This window comes from Lipotes vexillifer, unplaced genomic scaffold (genome assembly GCF_000442215.2).
Source record: "Lipotes vexillifer unplaced genomic scaffold, Lipotes_vexillifer_v1.1 scaffold1378, whole genome shotgun sequence".
NCBI lineage: Eukaryota > Metazoa > Chordata > Mammalia > Artiodactyla > Lipotidae > Lipotes > Lipotes vexillifer.
In genome coordinates, this window is record NW_006775104.1 from 2,489,426 (window position 1) to 2,508,958 (window position 19,533).

At 37.3% G+C, this 19,533-nt stretch overlaps 1 protein-coding gene across 1 annotated transcript in view; it reads left to right on the top strand.

The window, feature by feature from the left end:
• The window catches only part of KPNA1 (karyopherin subunit alpha 1), a 75,699-nt gene that overhangs the window by 43,527 nt on the left and 12,639 nt on the right, over nt 1-19,533 (top strand). Inside the window, exons 5-12 of the mRNA XM_007449704.1 lie at nt 1,501-1,595; nt 8,318-8,449; nt 9,473-9,561; nt 9,909-10,008; nt 10,741-10,904; nt 13,032-13,110; nt 16,820-16,945; nt 19,053-19,180. Coding sequence (XP_007449766.1) covers nt 1,501-1,595; nt 8,318-8,449; nt 9,473-9,561; nt 9,909-10,008; nt 10,741-10,904; nt 13,032-13,110; nt 16,820-16,945; nt 19,053-19,180 — 913 coding nt within the window. The remainder of the gene's footprint in view (nt 1-1,500; nt 1,596-8,317; nt 8,450-9,472; nt 9,562-9,908; nt 10,009-10,740; nt 10,905-13,031; nt 13,111-16,819; nt 16,946-19,052; nt 19,181-19,533) is intronic.

Consider the following 19,533-nt stretch of genomic DNA (forward strand, 5'->3'; position numbering starts at 1 on the left):
AGTTATGGTTGTTTGGAGTCGTTAGTGATAAATTAATATATCCCTTGAGGTTAACTGGAAAGAAAACCTACTACCAGAGCAAAAAATAATTGCTTTTTGGATGACAACCTTAAAAATAGCTGAAGGCCATTATCATATTACCTTCCCCACCCTTCTAAAAATGTCTTATCTCTTTTCAGCATGCTGAGATGGGTTTCTCAGATAATGCGGTTTTCCAAGGTCTTTCAACACTCTGCTGCTTTCCTGCATGTATTCTAGTTTGCCAGCCATTCCTATTAAAATGTGATAATTAGAATACAGTACTCCAGATGCATTCTTATTACTCTAAGGTGTGGTGGAAGATTGCCTTCCTTGTTCTGAAACTATACATTCCAATAATGTACTCCAGGCTAGCATCATTTATTTTGGTTTATTTTGGTAGTCATGGCATAGTAATGTTTCATTGCATTTTCAGCGATCTGTACTCCCTAGTACTTTTCTTTATGAACTATTTTTAGGTTTCGTCTGTGAAGTCATGTGGATTTTTAAAAATTGCTTTAAAAAAATCTAAAAGCTGAATTTTGCTTTATCCTTGTTTTTTTGCCATTTTAGGCTTATTGTTATTCTTTCTATATGTTGTTTCTGTAATCTAGCACATTAACTACTTCATTTTTATTGTCATCATCAAATTTATTTGTTGTGTTTATATGAATGGTTGATAAAAATGTTGACCCAGGCAAAGAGCATGTCATTAGAGCTTGCTGCAAATTAACAATGAACCATTAGTCATCCCTTCCGAGTACAGGCCATTGACTTTTAGCTAAGAGTCCCTAGTAGTACTGTAATCCAGCTGCCATTTTTCTTGCGTAGCTACATGAATGTCATCAAAAACTTTGTCAGATGTCTTGCTGAAATTACAATGCTAATCGTTTAGGCCATTTCTAATCTATTTGCCCAACAAGTTTCTACTGAATGACTTTATTTATAAGATACTCTATTGTCATAAATGAAAATGAGATTAATTTGGCAAGTCATTCTTAGTGAATTTCTGCTGACTCCTACTTATCACTACAGCGGTAAAATTAGATCCTGCAAGCACAGAATCTCCTAATCCAGTTTCTTCAGACAATTTATGTTAAATAAAAAAGAGAGACTTAAAACCCATACACAGAAAAAGGGTTAGAAGGAAATATACCAAAATAATAACAGTGGTTGTCTTTTGATGTTTTTCCCCATACTTTCTAAGTTTTCTAAAATAGTAGAGGCAGTAATTTTAAGAATTCTGCCCATCATATTTCCATGTTAAGGCTTCCCTTATTATGAAATCTTTTAAGTTACCCTAGTCTCAAAGTGACTGAACTCAGTTTTACATTTTTTTTTTCTGTTTTGGATTTACAATGTGAAAGAGATGCTAAAAATGGAGGGAGGGATATTATAAAGTAAGTTTGAGCTTTATAAAGTCCTTGCCTTGAAATCAAAGGATTATTTTTCTTTTTTCCTTTTATTTTTATGGGGAGACAGAACCTAATCCTCCTATTGATGAAGTCATCAGCACACCAGGAGTAGTGGCCAGGTTTGTGGAGTTCCTCAAACGAAAAGAGAATTGTACATTGCAGGTGCGGACCATTTTCATTTCTTGCCTCATATCTTAATTCCCTTTACAAAGTTACATTTTGTATACAGATTTGTTACTTATTTTAATCTATATGAAGGGTTAATTTTTTGATACTGATGTTTCTGACAACCACATTGCAAGCTGCTTTGACAGCTTTGTTAATATTCCAGGCCCTTGGTTTTACTCTTTAAAATTCTTGTTACTTTTTATTTTATAATGACTATGGATCATACTTACCTGGTAGGGAATTGTTTGCAGTAGAGGAGCCATTATAAGGACCTAAGTGTGGACCTAAGTAAAAGTTGGTTCTGAAGGATTTTTAGATTGTACTTGTTGGGTTTCTCAGGGCTGTGTAACATGGGCTAGATCAGAGACTCACTGATCCCCAAACCTGGTACTAATTAATCCTTCCCCTCCACCCCCGACCCCACCCCAAAAGAGCTGACAAGGATGTAGCCTTGTTGGGAATGTGTGTGCTTTCTCCTATGTTAATTTACTGTATTAGTAATGTTGTATAGGGGTTCCAAGAGAAAATTCTACAGCTTCTGGATTAGATAATTTTTACAGTAAAAAGAACCAACTGTCAACTGACTCTCATCTTGGGAGTTATCTAGAAATTTAAAAATACTATATTGTTCCTGAATAAAGTTGGATCTTAAGTAAACTAGTAATTAAGTAATTCAGTAGCTAGACTTCCTTGGAGTAACCAACTGAATCAATTTCTGAGTTATTCTTTAACAAATACCTGTGATTCCTAAATTCTCACTTGTAGGATCTAATCTGAGTGGCTCAGGCCCTTTAGAAAGATTCTACAACTATAAAGATTGGTTAGGTCCTACATAGATTACAAAATGGGGTTATTTTTCCAAGTAAATATTTGCTAATAACAAGTTAATCATAAAGATAACTTTCACCCCCATGTTTACCTTTGCCTTACTCTAAGGGTGTAATAAGGACTGGGGCATCTTTATAAGAAGTAACAGCTCCTCTCCCCAGGTTCCTTACTGTCCAGAGCATTATTGATAATTCATAAGACTTGATGCTTTGTCTTGATATTTTCTCTCCTTTCCTCCCATCCCATCCTTCTCTCTCTTTTACTCTCTTTGTTGCGGTGATGAGTTCCTTCCAGAGGAAAAACAGGAAGTCCAGAAAAGGTAGAGTACTTCAGTGTCCCATCAGTCTTTCTTCTCCAGTTTGACATTTACTAATCCCCAAGTTCATTTGAATTAAGATTCTGTTTTGTTGGCTGCTTCCTGGGTTGTAATTCTGGTCCCCATCTAAGGCCAGGATCACCAGACACCTGGAAAATAATCAGGTTCACCTAGAGAGCAAAGAAAGAGGACTTTTCTCAGAAAAAAAGGAAATCCAGACAACCAATACTGCAGAGAACAGAGCCTGAGCCCCTTAAGCAACCTGTCAAGAGAACCAGAGGGACCAAATGAAGAGCCTTACTGCAGTTTATCATTTGAAAAGCTTTGTAGGAAGAGGGAGGTAGGGAAAATTATCATTTTGTTCATGTGGAAGTATGTTTCTATCCTGTCTCTGACAATGAGAGTAATTCAGAGATATTAAATTTACTCCTGGACTTAGCAGTTTTTAGTAGGTGGTTGCAGAGGTCCAGTTCCTTAATGTGTTAAAGGAAGATGGTATAACTTTCTAGTCCTAAAATGAAAAATGTCAGAGAATTTGGTCTTTCCCCATCCCCACCTTCTCCAGTATTCCCTAAAGAGCACAGTATATTCTCTCAGGCAGTGCCCTCTCCTGGCTAACACTTGTAAATTCTACATCATTTTTGATTTTGTAATCCTAGAGTTTGTATCTTAACACATCTGAAGATGAAAGCCTTCAGAAATCTCTAATTTGCTTCTATCAGAATTCTCAGATTCCACCCTTGTGCAGCCTAACTAATAATTAGGCTGAAAGATTGAGAAATGATTCCTCTGGAAGTGACCACCTCATGATTTTCACCTTAGCGATCCAAAGACTCTAGAGATAACAAACCTGTTTATTATATAAAGGTCATCATCCCCAGCTTTTCTTCTGTGTGCATTTAAGCACAATATGGTGTTCTTTCTCCAGTGTGACTAATGGGTACCCTTGACTACCCCAGAAACAGGAGGAGCAAATATATTGATGCAGACCTTAGAGCCAGGAGATTTCATTGTTAAATAATTAGACATGCTCTGGGAAGCTTGGAGGATCTTCCTTCCTCTGTCTTCTTGGAGAGCACTAGGATGTGAGTTATCCATGATATTCCTACCTGCTTATTAGAAATTTGAATAGTGTCTTTGGAATGGGGTGTTTGCCATTTCTCTTCTAGAAAGAGAGTAATAATATGTAGTCATGATAGCTAAACTCAATAATAAATCACTGGACAAACTTAATCCCTTCATTCCATACATAAAGAACTGTGAATCCTAGTGAAGGGTTTCTTCAGTTTCTTTCTGGCTTTCCTTATCAGTGGGATACTGCAAACCAGGGAGATGAAAATGCCTGCTTTTGGCAGTGCTACCTAGATACTCACTTGCCCTCAAATGAGATGAATATGGGTGGAATCTAGGACTTTGGAAGCCGACTCTGCCGTTTAACTAACAGCATTCTCAAACACAGTGACATGTAGGCCTCAGCCATACATGAGAGCCTTGACATGAGATTGGTCTGCCTTATGGTGTATTCCCTGGGCCCACTTGGTTTGTTTTTTTGAGTCCAGGTCTAACATCTTTGTACTGTCCTTTGCAGTGCTGAGATGGTGTATTCCCAAACCTTCCTATAGAAGCTTATAAAAATAGCTAGAAATAAGTAAAATGCCTCCTAGTTCCAGTCATTAAACAGATACTCCTCTTAAAGTTGTAAATTTGAATTAAATTGGTTTAGTTTTCCCATTTCTACCTTTCTTGTCCACACTAAAAGCTTAATGTGGTAAACTGCAGTTAAGCCTTCATCTTCCTATGTTTTCTCCCCATCTTCATTGATCCCTCTACCTATCTTAAAAGGTTGCTCAGATGACTCAGGCACTGTTCTCTGCAGAGTTTGATATCTGGATTTATTTTTCTGATGTGAGCCTTTCTTTTCACTTGCTCTCCAGGTGAGCCTGGCATTTGCTAGGAACCAGAGTGGAACCGGCAAAGTGGCCAGCAACAGAGTCCTGATCCAAATGGAGAAAGGGAACCAGGCGTACTTCAACCTGGAGTGGGAAACTTGATAGGAGGTCAGAAGTACTTCAGTTTTGGATTCTCATTTTCCTTATTTTAAGGAACTGAGCACCATAAGGTAGAGATTGAGAAAGGAAAGAGAGAACATACCAAAATCTTCAGCGTGCCCTTCAGATTTCAGTTGTAGCCTTATTTAGAAAGTTCTGGACAGTGAAAAATAATAGTGGAATTACAATTTGTAAGCAATCACAGCTGCATGACAGGTTGTTTCCTTGCATGACGCCATTCTTGGAACACTAAGAATATAGTAGTTTAAAACAACAAAGAGGAGTAAAGATTATAATAATTTTGGGTACTACTTCAGGTGATACCATTTCTTAAGTTTTTTTCAGTTCATCATGTTGCTGAGTTTTTCTTGAGTTGCATGGTTACTTAAATTACCTTTTCTGGCCATTTCTATTATAACTTTATGCAATTGTTTTTGGTATCAACTCTGGACATTCCCATTTCACAACTCTCTTTCATGTTAAAATCTAGTCTGGGACCTGAGACAGAAATGTTCACCCCACTCAAAAAAATAAAGACTGCGATACCCAGTGAAAGAGAAACTACATAGTTCAAAGTACAACCAGTTTTTTAAAAACATACTTACATAGTAAACACATTTGAAAGTTGCTTCTTCCAACACTTTAATAGGGGTCTATACTCATGAGGAATTCTCAGTCTCTCTTTCTCTCTGCCTCTCTCTCTCTATGCCTCTCTCTGTTTCTCTGTTTCTGTCTCTCTCTCTCTCCTCCCGCCTCCTTCTCATGTCACACATATACACATGGGTATAGAAAATTGCACAAATAGAGCTTGATAAGTTTTTACAAGGTAAACATCACAGTAATCAGTGCCGTGTGTGTGTGTGCGTGTGCGTGTGCATTTGTGTGTGTGTGTGTGTGTTTTAATGCCTCATTAATCCATGAATATGATTTGAGTTTTCACTGGCCCTCTGGTTATAGTTATTCATCTACTTCTTTCCCTGGTAATGGCCAAACTACTTTCTGATTTCCATTCTTACCAAGAGAGACCTTGAATCTTGTTTGCATTCAGAGGTTATAATCATTATGTACTTCTTAGTGATAAACATAACTCTGGTACATTCTTCTTTTGTTGAGAAGTCCTAATTTCCAAGTTTCTTCCATTCATGTTCTGGCTATTATTTACTTATTCTCCATTCTCCTAATCATTGTCACTCTATTTTGTTTTGCTTCTCCATTTTATTCATTTCAGTGGCATCTGGAAATCTCTCTTTTTCTGGGAGACCTTTGGGGCTAAACCTCATCAGACAAACAGCAGTTTGACTTCTGTTAGCAATTATTATTCTAATTTCTTCTCATTGGTAGCTCTTTAATATATTCTTTATCTACTCAGTTTATTGTCACCATTTCTTTTGCATCAAAATCTCACTGCAAACCTTTTTCTCTTTGATATAGATTTGCTATGTATGCTGATCTTAGTCATTCTTCACAGGTTGCTTTTTCTCAAAGTTTTCATTTTTTTTGACGTGGTCTCAGATGCTGATGACTCTCTGTTGAACTTTGAGCCTTTCTCCTTGTAGGAAAGTTTGCTTTTGTACCCACTTCATAGTTCATTTTCCTAGTAAGCAAAGAAGCTACATTTTAGGTGAACTGTGTTTTCCTTTTAGCATACCCTAAATAATAAATAATAACCCTAAATAATCTGTCGTATCATTATTTGAAATTTCTCGCCCTAGATACCAAAACTGCGAGCAATTGGAAGACTCTTGTCAGTGTTACAGGTGTGTTTCAGAGAGGAAACTATGGTTGGGGCCATAAGCCTACTAGATTAGGAGGCTGTAATCTAGCTCTTTGACTGGCATTACTCAAATGATTAGTGATCATTGGATCTTTTTCTGATAGTTTCCTCATTCATAAACTAGAAAAGCCAGGCTTCTCTGGGTTGTTGTAAGGAACACCTGAGAGTATGTGAATAATGCTTTGAAAGTATAAAGTACTGTATGAATGTCAAGTTTCAATTCATACAGACTGAAAAGGGTTTGAACATTGGATTGAGTAGTAATTTAATTACAGAGGTGATACGAGTTTTTATTTTGTGATACTCAGTGTTTAAAAGTCTCCTGAACTTCTCTTATAGCAAAGAGTTATCAGGCAAAAAAATGTTTAACTGTGGTGCTCCTAGTCTGGCCTCCCTGCTGCTGTAATATCAGTGTCCTAACTAGATATCAGACCAGTTTATTTCACTTCTGTATATCACATTTTAGGTTTCTTTGAATATCCCTTCTTTAAGTGTCTTCTGCTATAAATTTACTATCATTCATGTAGCTTTGGACTGGGCTAGTCAGATTGTCTTCCCATTTCTTTCATTTTCTTGTACCCCAAGTGATTGATGATTTAGTTTTCCATATGACACCTGCCTTTCAATTGACCCCAAAGCTTAAAGGAGTCACAGCTCCATCTTTTGATGACTTTTTATTGATTTCTCATTCAAGGGGCATGTCACTGAATTTTTTTTCTTCCCCATATGTGCTTCATTAAAGAATATTAAATAGAAGACAGAACAGGAGAAGGAAACAAAACTAAAGTTTAATTAAGAACTCTAAATAGAATTGTAATATAAGAGGTCATTCTTGGATTTCATCATATTAGGCTAAAGAGTCAAGTTACTGTAGAGATGTGTAGAATTAATAATGTGCTGTATTTTTTGTTGGCCATAATTTCCTTCATACTGTTTACCAGTTTATCAACCTTTAAGAATGCTCTTTTTAAAAAAGTCTTACATCTGTGCCTTGGTTTGGAGACTTCTCATTTATTGGAAGCTCTTATGCTCTGAAGTTGCCATTTCTGTTAGTTGTATGCCCGTTAACTCCTTTCGAACTACTTATCATTTCAGTTGTCTTCTCCCTTTTTCACTCTGCCTGTATTTTACACATTTTACAGTTTTATTCTTTCCCCATTTCACTCTGCCCAATTTAATAGAAATTATTTAATTTTATTTTTATTAGATAATAAACATGGTTTAAGGCCAAAAGGTACATAAAGGCTTTACTGTAAGTGCCTATCCTTCCCATACTTGTTTCCCATTCACCTCGAGCTCTCTATGTAAGTGGCAGGTATTTACAGTTTATTGTGACTCCTTCAAGAGATATTCTGTGCAATAAGTAAATTGATGCATATATTCCTTCTTAACCCTTTTGGAACATACAGTATGGTACCATATTAATGTACATTGTTTTTCTTTTTTCTTTTTCCTCCATTTATGTCTCGGGAGATCATTCCATGTCAGTATATGAAGCACTCCCTCATTCTTCTTACGGTCTCATGTCAGCTCTGCCTTGATCTGAAATTTTAGACACCCTGAATATTCCTCTAGGCTAAGGTTATTTCTTCAGGAATTCTTCATTTAAAATTAATACAGTATTTACCTGATAGATTATGTGTAAATAATGATCTCAGATTCTTTTCTTCATGCACAGAGAACCTTATTGTTATAAGTAAACAAGCTATTAAATTCTAATAAGATAATGAAATTATTTTTATCTTTATAGTTTGAGTCAGCTTGGGTACTGACAAATATTGCTTCAGGAAATTCTCTTCAGACCCGGATTGTGATTCAGGCAGGAGCTGTGCCTATCTTCATAGAGTTGCTCAGCTCAGAGTTTGAAGATGTCCAGGAGCAGGTAAAAATTGAAACAAGTAAAGAGAAGCAGGTCAAAGAATACAATTTTTCCCTTCAGTCTTATATTCAGAATCTGTTTTATCGCTTGCATATGACAATCCATGGTTCATCACAGGGAGTGTTCTAGAAATCTAAACTTAACCAAAATAGAAAATTTCATAGTGAATATAGGCAGAATTTCTCCTAGAAACATAAAACCATTTTTCCCTTCCAACCCTGAAATTCTTTAAGTCCCATAGATATACATTTTAGACCATGTAAGCAGTTACTGAGTTTTTTCTTATAGTAATCTCTAGTGTTGATTGACATAGCAAGTCTGCCACTTTTGTGCAGAAAATCACTTAGAAAACATGAAAGTTTAATTACTGCAAAGTTTGTCAAATTCATAAATATAAATCATTACTAAATGAATATGACTTTCTTCTACAGCTTTACTGAGGTATAATCAACCTACAGTAAACTGCATATGGTTAAAGTGTATAATATGATAAGTTTTGACATATGTATATATCCATGAAACTGTCATTACAGTCAAGATAATTAATATATCCATCATCCCCAAAAGTTGAGTAAAGTTTTCTGCATTTTGGTTGCTCTTAAATTCTTGGCTCACTGTTTTCTTTTGTAAGCAAGCTTAAAATACATTTGTAATCAGCTGAGTAAGCCATTTGGATCTCTGCTATGTTCCAGTGGCTGTATGGAATGTTACTTAAGGGTAGGGCCCCCTAAGATTAAGAGTATGTATAAGAACTGGTACCTCCTTTTAATAAGTTTACTCCCATGAGTATTCACATGTATACTTATATAATAGTATTGATCTTCTTCCACCAATCCCACAACTATTTCATTTGACTCCCTGTTGAGTGAACTTAGGGGTTTTAATAGTTAATGTCCATGTATAATATGTTGATTAACTACTGTATAATTTTGTAAAGAGTTATTGTGATATGTTGGCATCTTTTTAGAAAGAATTATGAGAAAATTAAACTCTACAGCCTGTCATTAATGAATAATTCTTTCACAGGCAGTCTGGGCTCTTGGCAACATTGCTGGAGATAGTACCATGTGCAGGGACTATGTTTTAGACTGCAATATTCTTCCCCCTCTGCTGCAGTAAGTTTCTTTTTCTTTTTTTTTTTTTTTGGTGAGTAATAAAAATACGGGAAGTTCCTCAGAAAGCAGTGCATCTTTGGAAATCATTTTGGATTTCCTAGTGTTACTTTTCATTACAGATATTTTCTTACTAACTTGTTCAGATCATTTCCTTGGACATCCTATCTTATTCAAGTGCCAAAAGTTTGAATTCCTTGTGTTAGAGTTAATTAAGCTTTATTGTTGTGGAGAAGAGCTGTTTGAAGACATCTGTTTATCAATAGCATTAAGTGGTTAAATATTTATATTATGCCATCAGAGAATTAATGCCCATTCTATCATTTACCATTGCATCATTATGCTTATAGGTTATTTTCAAAGCAAAACCGCCTGACCATGACCCGGAATGCAGTATGGGCTTTGTCTAATCTCTGTAGAGGAAAAAGTCCCCCTCCAGAATTTGCAAAGGTAAGGATTATGCTTGTGGGAAATTGGCAGAAAAAGTACAGTTAAAAGAGTCTAAGAGGGCTTCCCTGGTGGCGCAGTGGTTGAGAGTCCGCCTGCGGATGCAGGGGACATGGGTTCGTGCCCCGGTCCGGGAAGATCCCACATGCCGTGGAGCGGCTGGGCCCGTGAGCCATGGCTGCTGAGCCTGCGCGTCCGGAGCCTGTGCTCCGCAACGAGAAGAGTCTAAGAACCAATATTGATGTGAATAGAAAGAGAATAATTTGTTTCTAGAGAAATAGGTCTTTTTGTTTATTTTTGTTTGAATTTGAAATAAATTTTCACTGCCTTTAAAAAGCTCTGAATTACTCTTAAAACATGGCAATTTTTGTTTGTAACAAAGTATCTAAAATGCAGAATTTCCTAGCTTTAACACTTAGGAAAATTCCTTTACCTCTCTGATCCACAAAGAGTGTTTTGACGAGGAATCTCACTCTGAGAATTGGTATATATTAAACTTTGCTCTTTGAAATTGTTTTCCTTGGGCTCTGACTACCTCATCAAAGTAAACTGCAAGGTTATTGACAGCATTCCCAAAGATGGAAATGTCACTTGGCCACTTACTGCTCCATCTCCAGAAGTATTGATCACACCAGAAGTCACCAGGTGTGTGCCTGGTTGCTTTCTGGAGTTTCCCCCCTCATTTCTTGCTTTTATTCTGTTGAATTTCATAATCATATCATCTTCCCTTTATAGGTTTCCCCCTGTCTGAATGTGCTTTCCTGGTTGCTGTTTGTCAGTGACACTGATGTACTGGCTGATGCCTGCTGGGCCCTCTCATATCTATCAGATGGACCCAATGATAAAATTCAAGCAGTCATTGATGCAGGAGTATGTAGGAGACTTGTGGAGCTGCTGATGTAAGATATCTTAAAGTGTGTCTGTTCTTTTGTCTCTCATATTAGTTTTCTAGTTGCTGATACTCAAATATTAATGCATTATATTGATTTATTGTGCTTTAGGCTACTGTCTTTTGTTACTTTTTTATACTCATGTCAAATCTGTTTGTTTGATTGTTTTGAGGGTTATAAAGAACCTCTCACTCTTCTGCTGTAAGCAGCCCTTTAGCAGAAACATTTGGAAAACTTTGATCTATGTAATTCTAGCTTATGATTAATGACCTGAGACCAACCACTGGATAGCAGAAGGCACACTGCCACTAAAAACGGTCATTTATTCATCTTTTTGTCTCATTTAGAGCTTAACCTAGACTGGTGTCAGACTTTGAATTTTATTTTGCTATATCTCTTTGTGATGCCTTTCATTTATGAAGTGGAAGATTTACTGATGGCATAAATAATTTGAGACTGTATCAATCAAACTTTTAGAAAATAGTATCAAAGAAAAAAATTAAGAGTGATAACATAATGGGGAAATAGTATAATTAAAAGCCATGTGAAATTTATTGGAGTAAGTACAAAATAGATGCAAGGAAACATTGCCCCAAAGATGACATGTGGAATGAATTAGATAGTATAATATATAGAATATAAAACTCTGGGGTTGTAAGATAGGAATAAAGACACAGACCTACTAGAGAATGGACTTGAGGATATGGGGAGGGGGAAGGGTAAGCTGTGACAAAGCGAGAGAGTGGTGTGGACATATATACACTACCAAACGTAAAATAGATAGCTAGTGGGAAGCAGCCGCATAGCTGCGAGGGAGATCATCTTGGTGCTTTGTGACCACCTAGAGGGGTGGGATAGGGAGGGTGGGAGGGAGGGAGATGCAAGAGGGAAGAGATATGGGGACATTTGTATATGAATAACCGATTCACTTTGTTATAAAGCAGAAACTAACACACCATTGTAAAGCAGTTATACTCCAATAAAGATGTAAAACTGTACATTAAAAAAAAAAACTCTGGGGTTATAGACTGGGTACAGATCAGCGGCATAATGCTGTTGTGAATTAAAAGCAATATAATGCTGGAGGACTCAGAAGTATATCATTCAGAATCTGGGAGAGTAACCTTTTGTACTCTTTAGTCTCTAGATTACTAAATATTTTAACCATTTTCTTTTTAGTCATCGGATCTTAAATGTGGAGAAACTGGCACAGTTTTGAGAAGAGTGATCAATCTCATTATAAGGGGAGAGAAAATAAGATATTTAGGGCTTCCCTGGTGGCGCAGTGGTTGGGAGTCCGCCTGCCGATGCAGGGGACGCGGGTTTGTGCCCTGGTCTGGGAGGATCCCACATGCCGCGGAGCGGCTAGGCCCGTGAGCCATGGCCGCTGAGCCTGCGTGTCCGGAGCCTGTGCTCCGCAACGGGAGAGGCCACAACAGTGAGAGGGCCGCATACCCCAAAAAAAAAAAAAAAAAAAAAAAAAAAAAAAAAAAAAAAAAAAAAAAAAAAAAAAAAAAAAAAAAAAAAAAAAAAAGATATTTAAGGAAAGTTAAAGGATATTAACTTACTTAGCCTAAAATCAAGACTTAATATCTGTCTTCAGATATATAAAAGATTTGTGGAGGGGTTTTTTAGACCAGTAAGTCAGCTGAGGTTTAGTAGAAAGAGTCTACTATTTGAAGTATGAGGCCTGGCTTTCATTTTCAAGTTAGCTCAACTGTTGATATATTTTTATTCCTGTGAAAATTAAATGATTTGTAAAACTTAAAAGTGCTGTATAAATGTTACTATCTCTTTCCATTATCTCAGCAACCATAGAGACCAAGTAAAGTGGAAATGAAACCTGCATTAATGAATGAGAGGGAAAACTTGGACTCCAGGTGATTGAATACCTGGGAAGGGTTATTAGAACAGATTTGTAGTTTTTATCCAGAAGTATCAAACAAAAGGAAAGACAGCCTTTCTTGGGGACACCAAAAACATTTCCTCATCATGATAGGGTTCCTTTAATAACCACCATAGGTACCTTTCTGCTCCAAGAGCTGATCACATATTAATTTCTTTTGGGTTTCAGCCCTAAGGAAAAGAGATTAAAGATAGAACTGTTGGATATAACACATCTTTTTATGGTTGCAGGCATAATGATTATAAAGTGGTTTCTCCTGCTTTGCGAGCTGTGGGAAACATTGTCACAGGCGATGATATTCAGACACAGGTATGAATAAATGGTATCTCTTTCTTTTTTCTTTCAGAAATAACAGATTGACCCCTCATGATTATGTTTCTGTTACAGTATTTAACTCACATGAGGAGAAATGATACTTTGTTTCATTAATGTTTGTTAAAAGTGTTGGCTTTGGCAACTACTTTCAATACCTTCACTATCTCTGTCTTGACCTATTGCTTTGTGGCAATTTTGGGTTCCCCTATGGTGTAACTTATCCTTTTGGTTCGGTTTATTTCCCACTACTTCTACTTGAAGGGGTTCTTGTGAACATCAGAAGCCTCTAGTAGCATCCTTTCTGTCATCTTCATCTTCTCTTCCCTGATGGCTTCCTCCTTTTTGTACATGGTAAGTTTCCTATGTGAGAAGTATCTTCCCTCCTGGTTCTTAATGTCACCTTCTATTCCATTCAAATTTTATATCAAGATACATCACTCACAGTGGATTGTTCTAGCCATTTTTCTTCTTGATCTCTCAGATGCATTGGCATCATCTTTAAAATTATCTTCCTAGGCTTCTGTGGTGTTGAAGTATTTTGGGTCTTCTGCCTCATTGACCATTTATTTCTCCTTAGCAAGTTCCTATACCTGTTCTTTTCTGTTTATGGGATTAGCCCCTGGAGGGGATTAGTTTTAGCCTTAGCTCTTTCTTAGCCAGCTCTGACTTTCAGCAAGACATTTAATGTCTTCACTTTTCTGATCTCTAAAATTAGGAGACTGAATTTGTTCTCAGGTGTCTTCCAACTCTTAATATTTAACTTTAAATTTATTCTGTCCGCAAGGGAACTCATTATTTTTCCTGATGTACCTGGACCTCTGCTTATTTATGTTCCTGTCTCAGTGAATGGCCCCAACAGTTACCCAAGCCAAACATCTGGACATTAGTTTGATTATTCCCTTTCTGCCACCTTTCTCATCAGTCACTAATGACTGCTATTTCTACTCATTCCTTGCAGTGCTTAGTTCAGACATTTCTTGTACCATTCCCATATCACTAGAAGGATGCTTGTAAAATGCAAATTTGATCGTGTCATTCTCTTAAAATCTTTTTATGGCCCCCTATTGTCCTTGGACAGTGTTTAAGATCCTTTAAAATCTGGCACCTGTATAATGAAATGCTGTGCAACAGAATGAAGAAGCTAATAGGCATGTGTATGGAAAGGTTTCTAGGTTCTGTTGTTTAAAAAGAAAAACAAGGGGCAGAATAGTATGTAGGATTTATTACTATTTGTGTAAAAAACGGGCAGGGAGGAGAGGAGAAGAAAACAATGTATGTTTTTGATTGTATTTGCATAAAATTTCTCAGGAAGCATACACAGGAAACTAATAACATTGGTTGTCTCTGTGGAGAACCAGGTAGCTGGCGTATAGGAATGGAAAGGAGGCTTTTAACTATATAGTCCTTTTTATTTTCTGAATTTTAAAACCATATTGGTATATTTGCTATTCAGAAAAAGTTTCTGTCTGCCCCCTCCCATGCCATGCTCTGTGCTTTTGCCATGTTTGTTCCGCTGTATTAGCTATGATCACGCTCACTTCCGAGATTTAACACATGGCTTGCTTCCCTCTGCATGGAACATGTGCTTCCATCCCCATCCCTGTTCTGACCAGTCCCTCACACAAATCCTCACTCTGCCACTAATGCCTTTTCATTCTTCAAGTCTTGGTATTAACATTTTCTCCAAGAAGCTGACTCTTAAATTAGGTGCTCCTTGTTTTGTTTCATCCATCATAGCACTTACCACACTGTATTGTAACTGTCTACTAGATTGTAAGCTTGTAGAGGTGGAACTGTGTCATTCTTGTTCATTTTTGTTGCTTCTACAATAGTCCCTGGCACAATATATAGAGACTCAAAAAATATTTACTGAATAAATGAAGTTCTGAACCTATGCATCTAGTTCCAACCTCTCTCAAGTTCCAGTCCCATGTCTCCAGTACCTGTCTCGCCTTCTCATCTTGGTTTTTCCCATTTCAGTTAATGGTACAACTGTTCATCCAGTCTTGAAACTTTGCAGTCATATTTGGTGTCTCCATCTGTCACACTTTGTGTAGCAAGTCAGCAGGTCTTAACTGATTCTTAGTGTTTCTGGATCCACATCTGATTACCTTAGTTTGGGCCCTGTTTTCTCACATGCAGGGGTTGTTGCTGTACCTATCTTATTCATCCTCCTGCTCTCCCAGGCATTTACCCCTCTCAGTGTATTCTTCCTAATAACAGCTTAATCTTTCCTAAAATAACTTTGTTCATATTATTTTCCTCCTAGAAACAATGAGCTTCTTTAATGCCTGTGAGATAAAGAACCATTTCAGCATTTTTTCATTTCTAACCCTTCTGTATGCTGTGTCCTCCCTCTTCTTTGCTTATGAAATCCTGTCTGTGTTTCAAGGTGTTTCCTCCCCCACCCCCTCCCGTGAAGTGTTTTTTTCCTTACTACTCCTCCCCAGGTATTCTTTACCTTCTGACATGCTCATTTTCCACACCACATCTTTGGCATTTAAAAATGCTTTGTGATGTCTTTCACACTGTTATTTGGAAAGACTGTACCTGTTAAACCACAAGTTTTGTTATTTTTTGAGTTAATTTAATAGGCAAAAATCGGCTTCATTGTAATTTGCATTTCTTTTGTTACTTTGTGAGGTAATTTTCTATTAAAAATGTAGTTTCTCTTACCAATTTACATATTAAAGACAGGAACGCTTTTTTCCATTACAAATACTTTTTCACATTGTGTGGTGTGCATTTTAATTTTCATATGAGTTTTTGACATGCAAAAATTTCTGTTTGGTGACATTTTAATTTTTCCCCTATAATTTCTTCTGTTGTTTTTATGCTTAGAAAGTCCTTCACTGTCCCCAAACCAGCTACTAACTAATATTTTCTTCTGCTTTATGGTTTCTTTTTTATATTTACTCTTTAAATGGGTTGCAGATTTATTTTACTGTTTGGGGTTAAGAATTGATTTTTAAAATATTTTCAACTAGTTGCCCCTTATTCTAGTACCATCTATTAAATAAGACTACCAGTCGTTGGAGGAAGAAAGGATTAATTTTATTACATACTTATTAATTCTTTATAAATACTTGTATTTATTTCTAGACTAGATATCCTATTCTTTTGTTCAGTGATTGATTCTTGAGCCTGTCACATATTATTTTAATCATTATAACTTTATGATTTTAGTTTCTGGTAGAGTAGATCTCCTTGTTCATGTATATTTGTCATGTATATCATCCTCACCTTTGTAAGCTGTTTGATAGCTGGGGGCATATACTTTTAATCTTTGTATTCTATAAAGCACCTGGTATAGTTAGCTAAGCATGTATTGATTCCTTGACTTCCAGGTAGAGAATTATCAGAAGACTTAAAAATCTGAGACCACTTATGAATTTCTGGCCACTTGATACATTTACCCAAAAGACATTTTCATATGCTATAGGCATAGGAAAGTGAATAAGGCATATTGTGCCATATTAAGTATGTTTAGCAGTTGTGAGTGTATATAATGAAACTGCTTTGATAATCTTAGAAATGAATTCTTATTAGCAGTGAGTACTTTTTTACATATATAAAGTTATTTCTAAAATTTTAAGGAGACATGTTATTTCTTTGTATTTTCCGAAAATAAAGTCTTTGAGTTAAAGGTTTACTTCAGCTTGGATTAATACAATAAGTAAAATTTTCAAACTTTTTTCTTTAGGTAATTTTGAATTGCTCAGCTCTGCAGAGTTTATTGCATTTGCTGAGTAGCCCAAAGGAGTCTATCAAAAAGGAAGCATGTTGGACAATATCTAACATCACAGCTGGAAATAGGGCACAGATCCAGGTAATCTCATAGCACCTGTCTTTTTTCCTGTAGTTTTATTAGTTAAGGTTTTTTTTCAGTCAGCCTTTAAAAGTATGTATAATTTTTCATTATTGCCTTGGAGAACACTAATTTCCAATGTTGTCTTATTTAGTCTACTTCTTACTTTTTTTATCCAACATTATAGAGGTTAAATCTTTTGAAACTTACACTTAGGCCTTGGTTTTTTCTCTTTGCCTTTAATATTTGGTGATTTGTCAAGATCTGAGAAATAGTATCTTGTATTTTCAAAATGTTTTGATGGACTTTACACTAAACAGATTGGCTTTACTCTTGCCAAATAAAATATTTCTTTTCTGGGCTTCCCTGGTGGCGCAGTGGTTGAGAGTCTGCCTGCCGATGCAGGGGACACGGGTTCGTGCCCCGGTCTGGGAAGATCCCACATGCCGTGGAGCGGCTGGGCCCGTGAGCCATGGCTGCTGAGCCTGCGCATCCGGAGCCTGTGCTCCGCAACGGGAGAGGCCACGACAGTGAGAGGCCCGTGTACTGAAAAAAAAAAAAAAAAAAATTCTTTTCTAGTGGACCCATGTGTTGGATTGCTTCAATTTTTCATGACTCTTTGGGGACCCAGTTTTCTCTAAATGGTTATCTCCCCTTTACTTTTGTCCTTGTATTAGTGGGAGAGTAATCCAAGTGAAAGGCTAAGCCATAGGCCAAATGGTTCAGAATAAGCCATGAGAAAGGCTGGAATAATGAGTTGGAAAAGATACACCATAGACTTACGGGACTTTGAGCTGAGTGGAATCATAGAGGTCATCTAACCCAACATGCTCAATTAAAGATGAAACTGAGGCTCAGAGAAATAAAATGATTTGCTCAAGGATACCTCTAGTAAATGACAGGACCAAGATGAAGCACCTTTCCACTAAATTTTACTGACTTCCTTCAGTAGTGTAATAGAAAGAGTTCTTGACCAGGAAAGCATGGTTAGTCATCCCCAGGAGGCTGTCAGGGACTGAGATTGATAACTGTGGCATTTTATAGCATGCATCAGGGTGATTTCAGCTGCACTTTATTGTCTGCTACCACTAGGCTCTCATATAGATTTCCTCAGTTTTTTGATAAATGAAATGATATGAACCCATTTTAGGTTCTTGAGCTAAGGAGAAACATGAAAGCAATTTGAGGAAGACTGCTTTAGTATATGTGAGGGATTGAGTAAAAGTACTCTGTCTAAAGGCTCTTCTGGTAATCTGTGTGGGAAGTGGTGGCTTGGAATAGAATGGTGGCAGTGCTAAAGGAAAGGAAAAGATGGACTTAGGACGTTCTGAATTGAGAATGTAAAGGAAACTTGGTGACTGATTGAATTTAGAATGAATGAATAAATAAATAAATATAAAAACAGCCTTTGTAAACTAGAGAGGTTTGAAAGGAGACCTGATACAAAGAGCAGATGATATGTTTAAGGTGGTTAGCAGATGTTAAGTAAGCTGTCAGCCACCTTGGGCTGGGGCCCCAGTGAGAAATGTGGACTGGAGAGGTAGAGCACACATGTGAGAGTGATGCTGTGAGAGAAATGAGAATGGCAGAGGAAAAGAAAGAAAATTGAACTTTTATAATTTGTTATGGTGAGTGGAAAAAGAGAGAAAAATAAAAAAGAACCCAGGTAGAAAACTAGGAGATTACAAGGTCACAAACTCCAGGGAGGATGTTGTTAGTGATACTAAGTATAGCCAAAAGGTTAAGGATAATGAGGAGTTAAACTCCTTCCAGTTTATTTATTTATTTATTTAGTTTTTGCGGTTCGCGGGCCTCTCACTGCTGTGGCCTCTCCCGTTGCGGAGCACAGGCTCCAGACGCACAGGCTCCAGACCCGCAGGCTCAGCAGCCATGGCTCACGGGCCCAGCCGCTCCGTGGCATGTGGGATCTTCCTGGACTGGGCCACGAACCCGTGTCCTCTGCATCGGCAGGTGGACTCTGAACCACTGCGCTGCCAGGGAAGCCTCCAGTTTATTTTTAACAGGGGAAGGGTGTCATTAGTGAAGCTAGCTGAAAAGTTATAATTAGTGTCATGAACAGTTTTACAACCCTTGTAATTTCCCTTTCCATTTAATTTTTTCATTCCAGACTGTGATAGATGCCAACATTTTCCCAGCCCTCATTAGTATATTACAAACTGCTGAGTTTCGGACAAGGAAAGAAGCAGCTTGGGCCATCACAAATGCAACTTCTGGAGGATCAGCTGAACAGATCAAGTAAGTACTAGCCAAGTAGTGTCTTGTAAATTAAAGGAAAATTACTGTCTCCCAATTAAGAATGCTCAACTCTAGCCTCTTGGAAGATTGTTCTCAGTTTCATAATTAGACTCAAGCGTATATTTGATTCCTTATATTGCTCCCATTCTCTATTGCTGAAGATAATTCTGGGATGTGAGAGGGAAGGCATAGTTGAGGTTTGAGGCGATCGAAATACTTATGGGGGTGGCTTGAGCCTACTCTCAAGCTGCTTGATCAAAAATATCTTGGGGGCTTCCCTGGTGGTGCAGTGGTTGAGAGTCCGCCTGCCGATGCAGGGGACACGGGGTCGTGCCCCGGTCCGGGAAGATCCC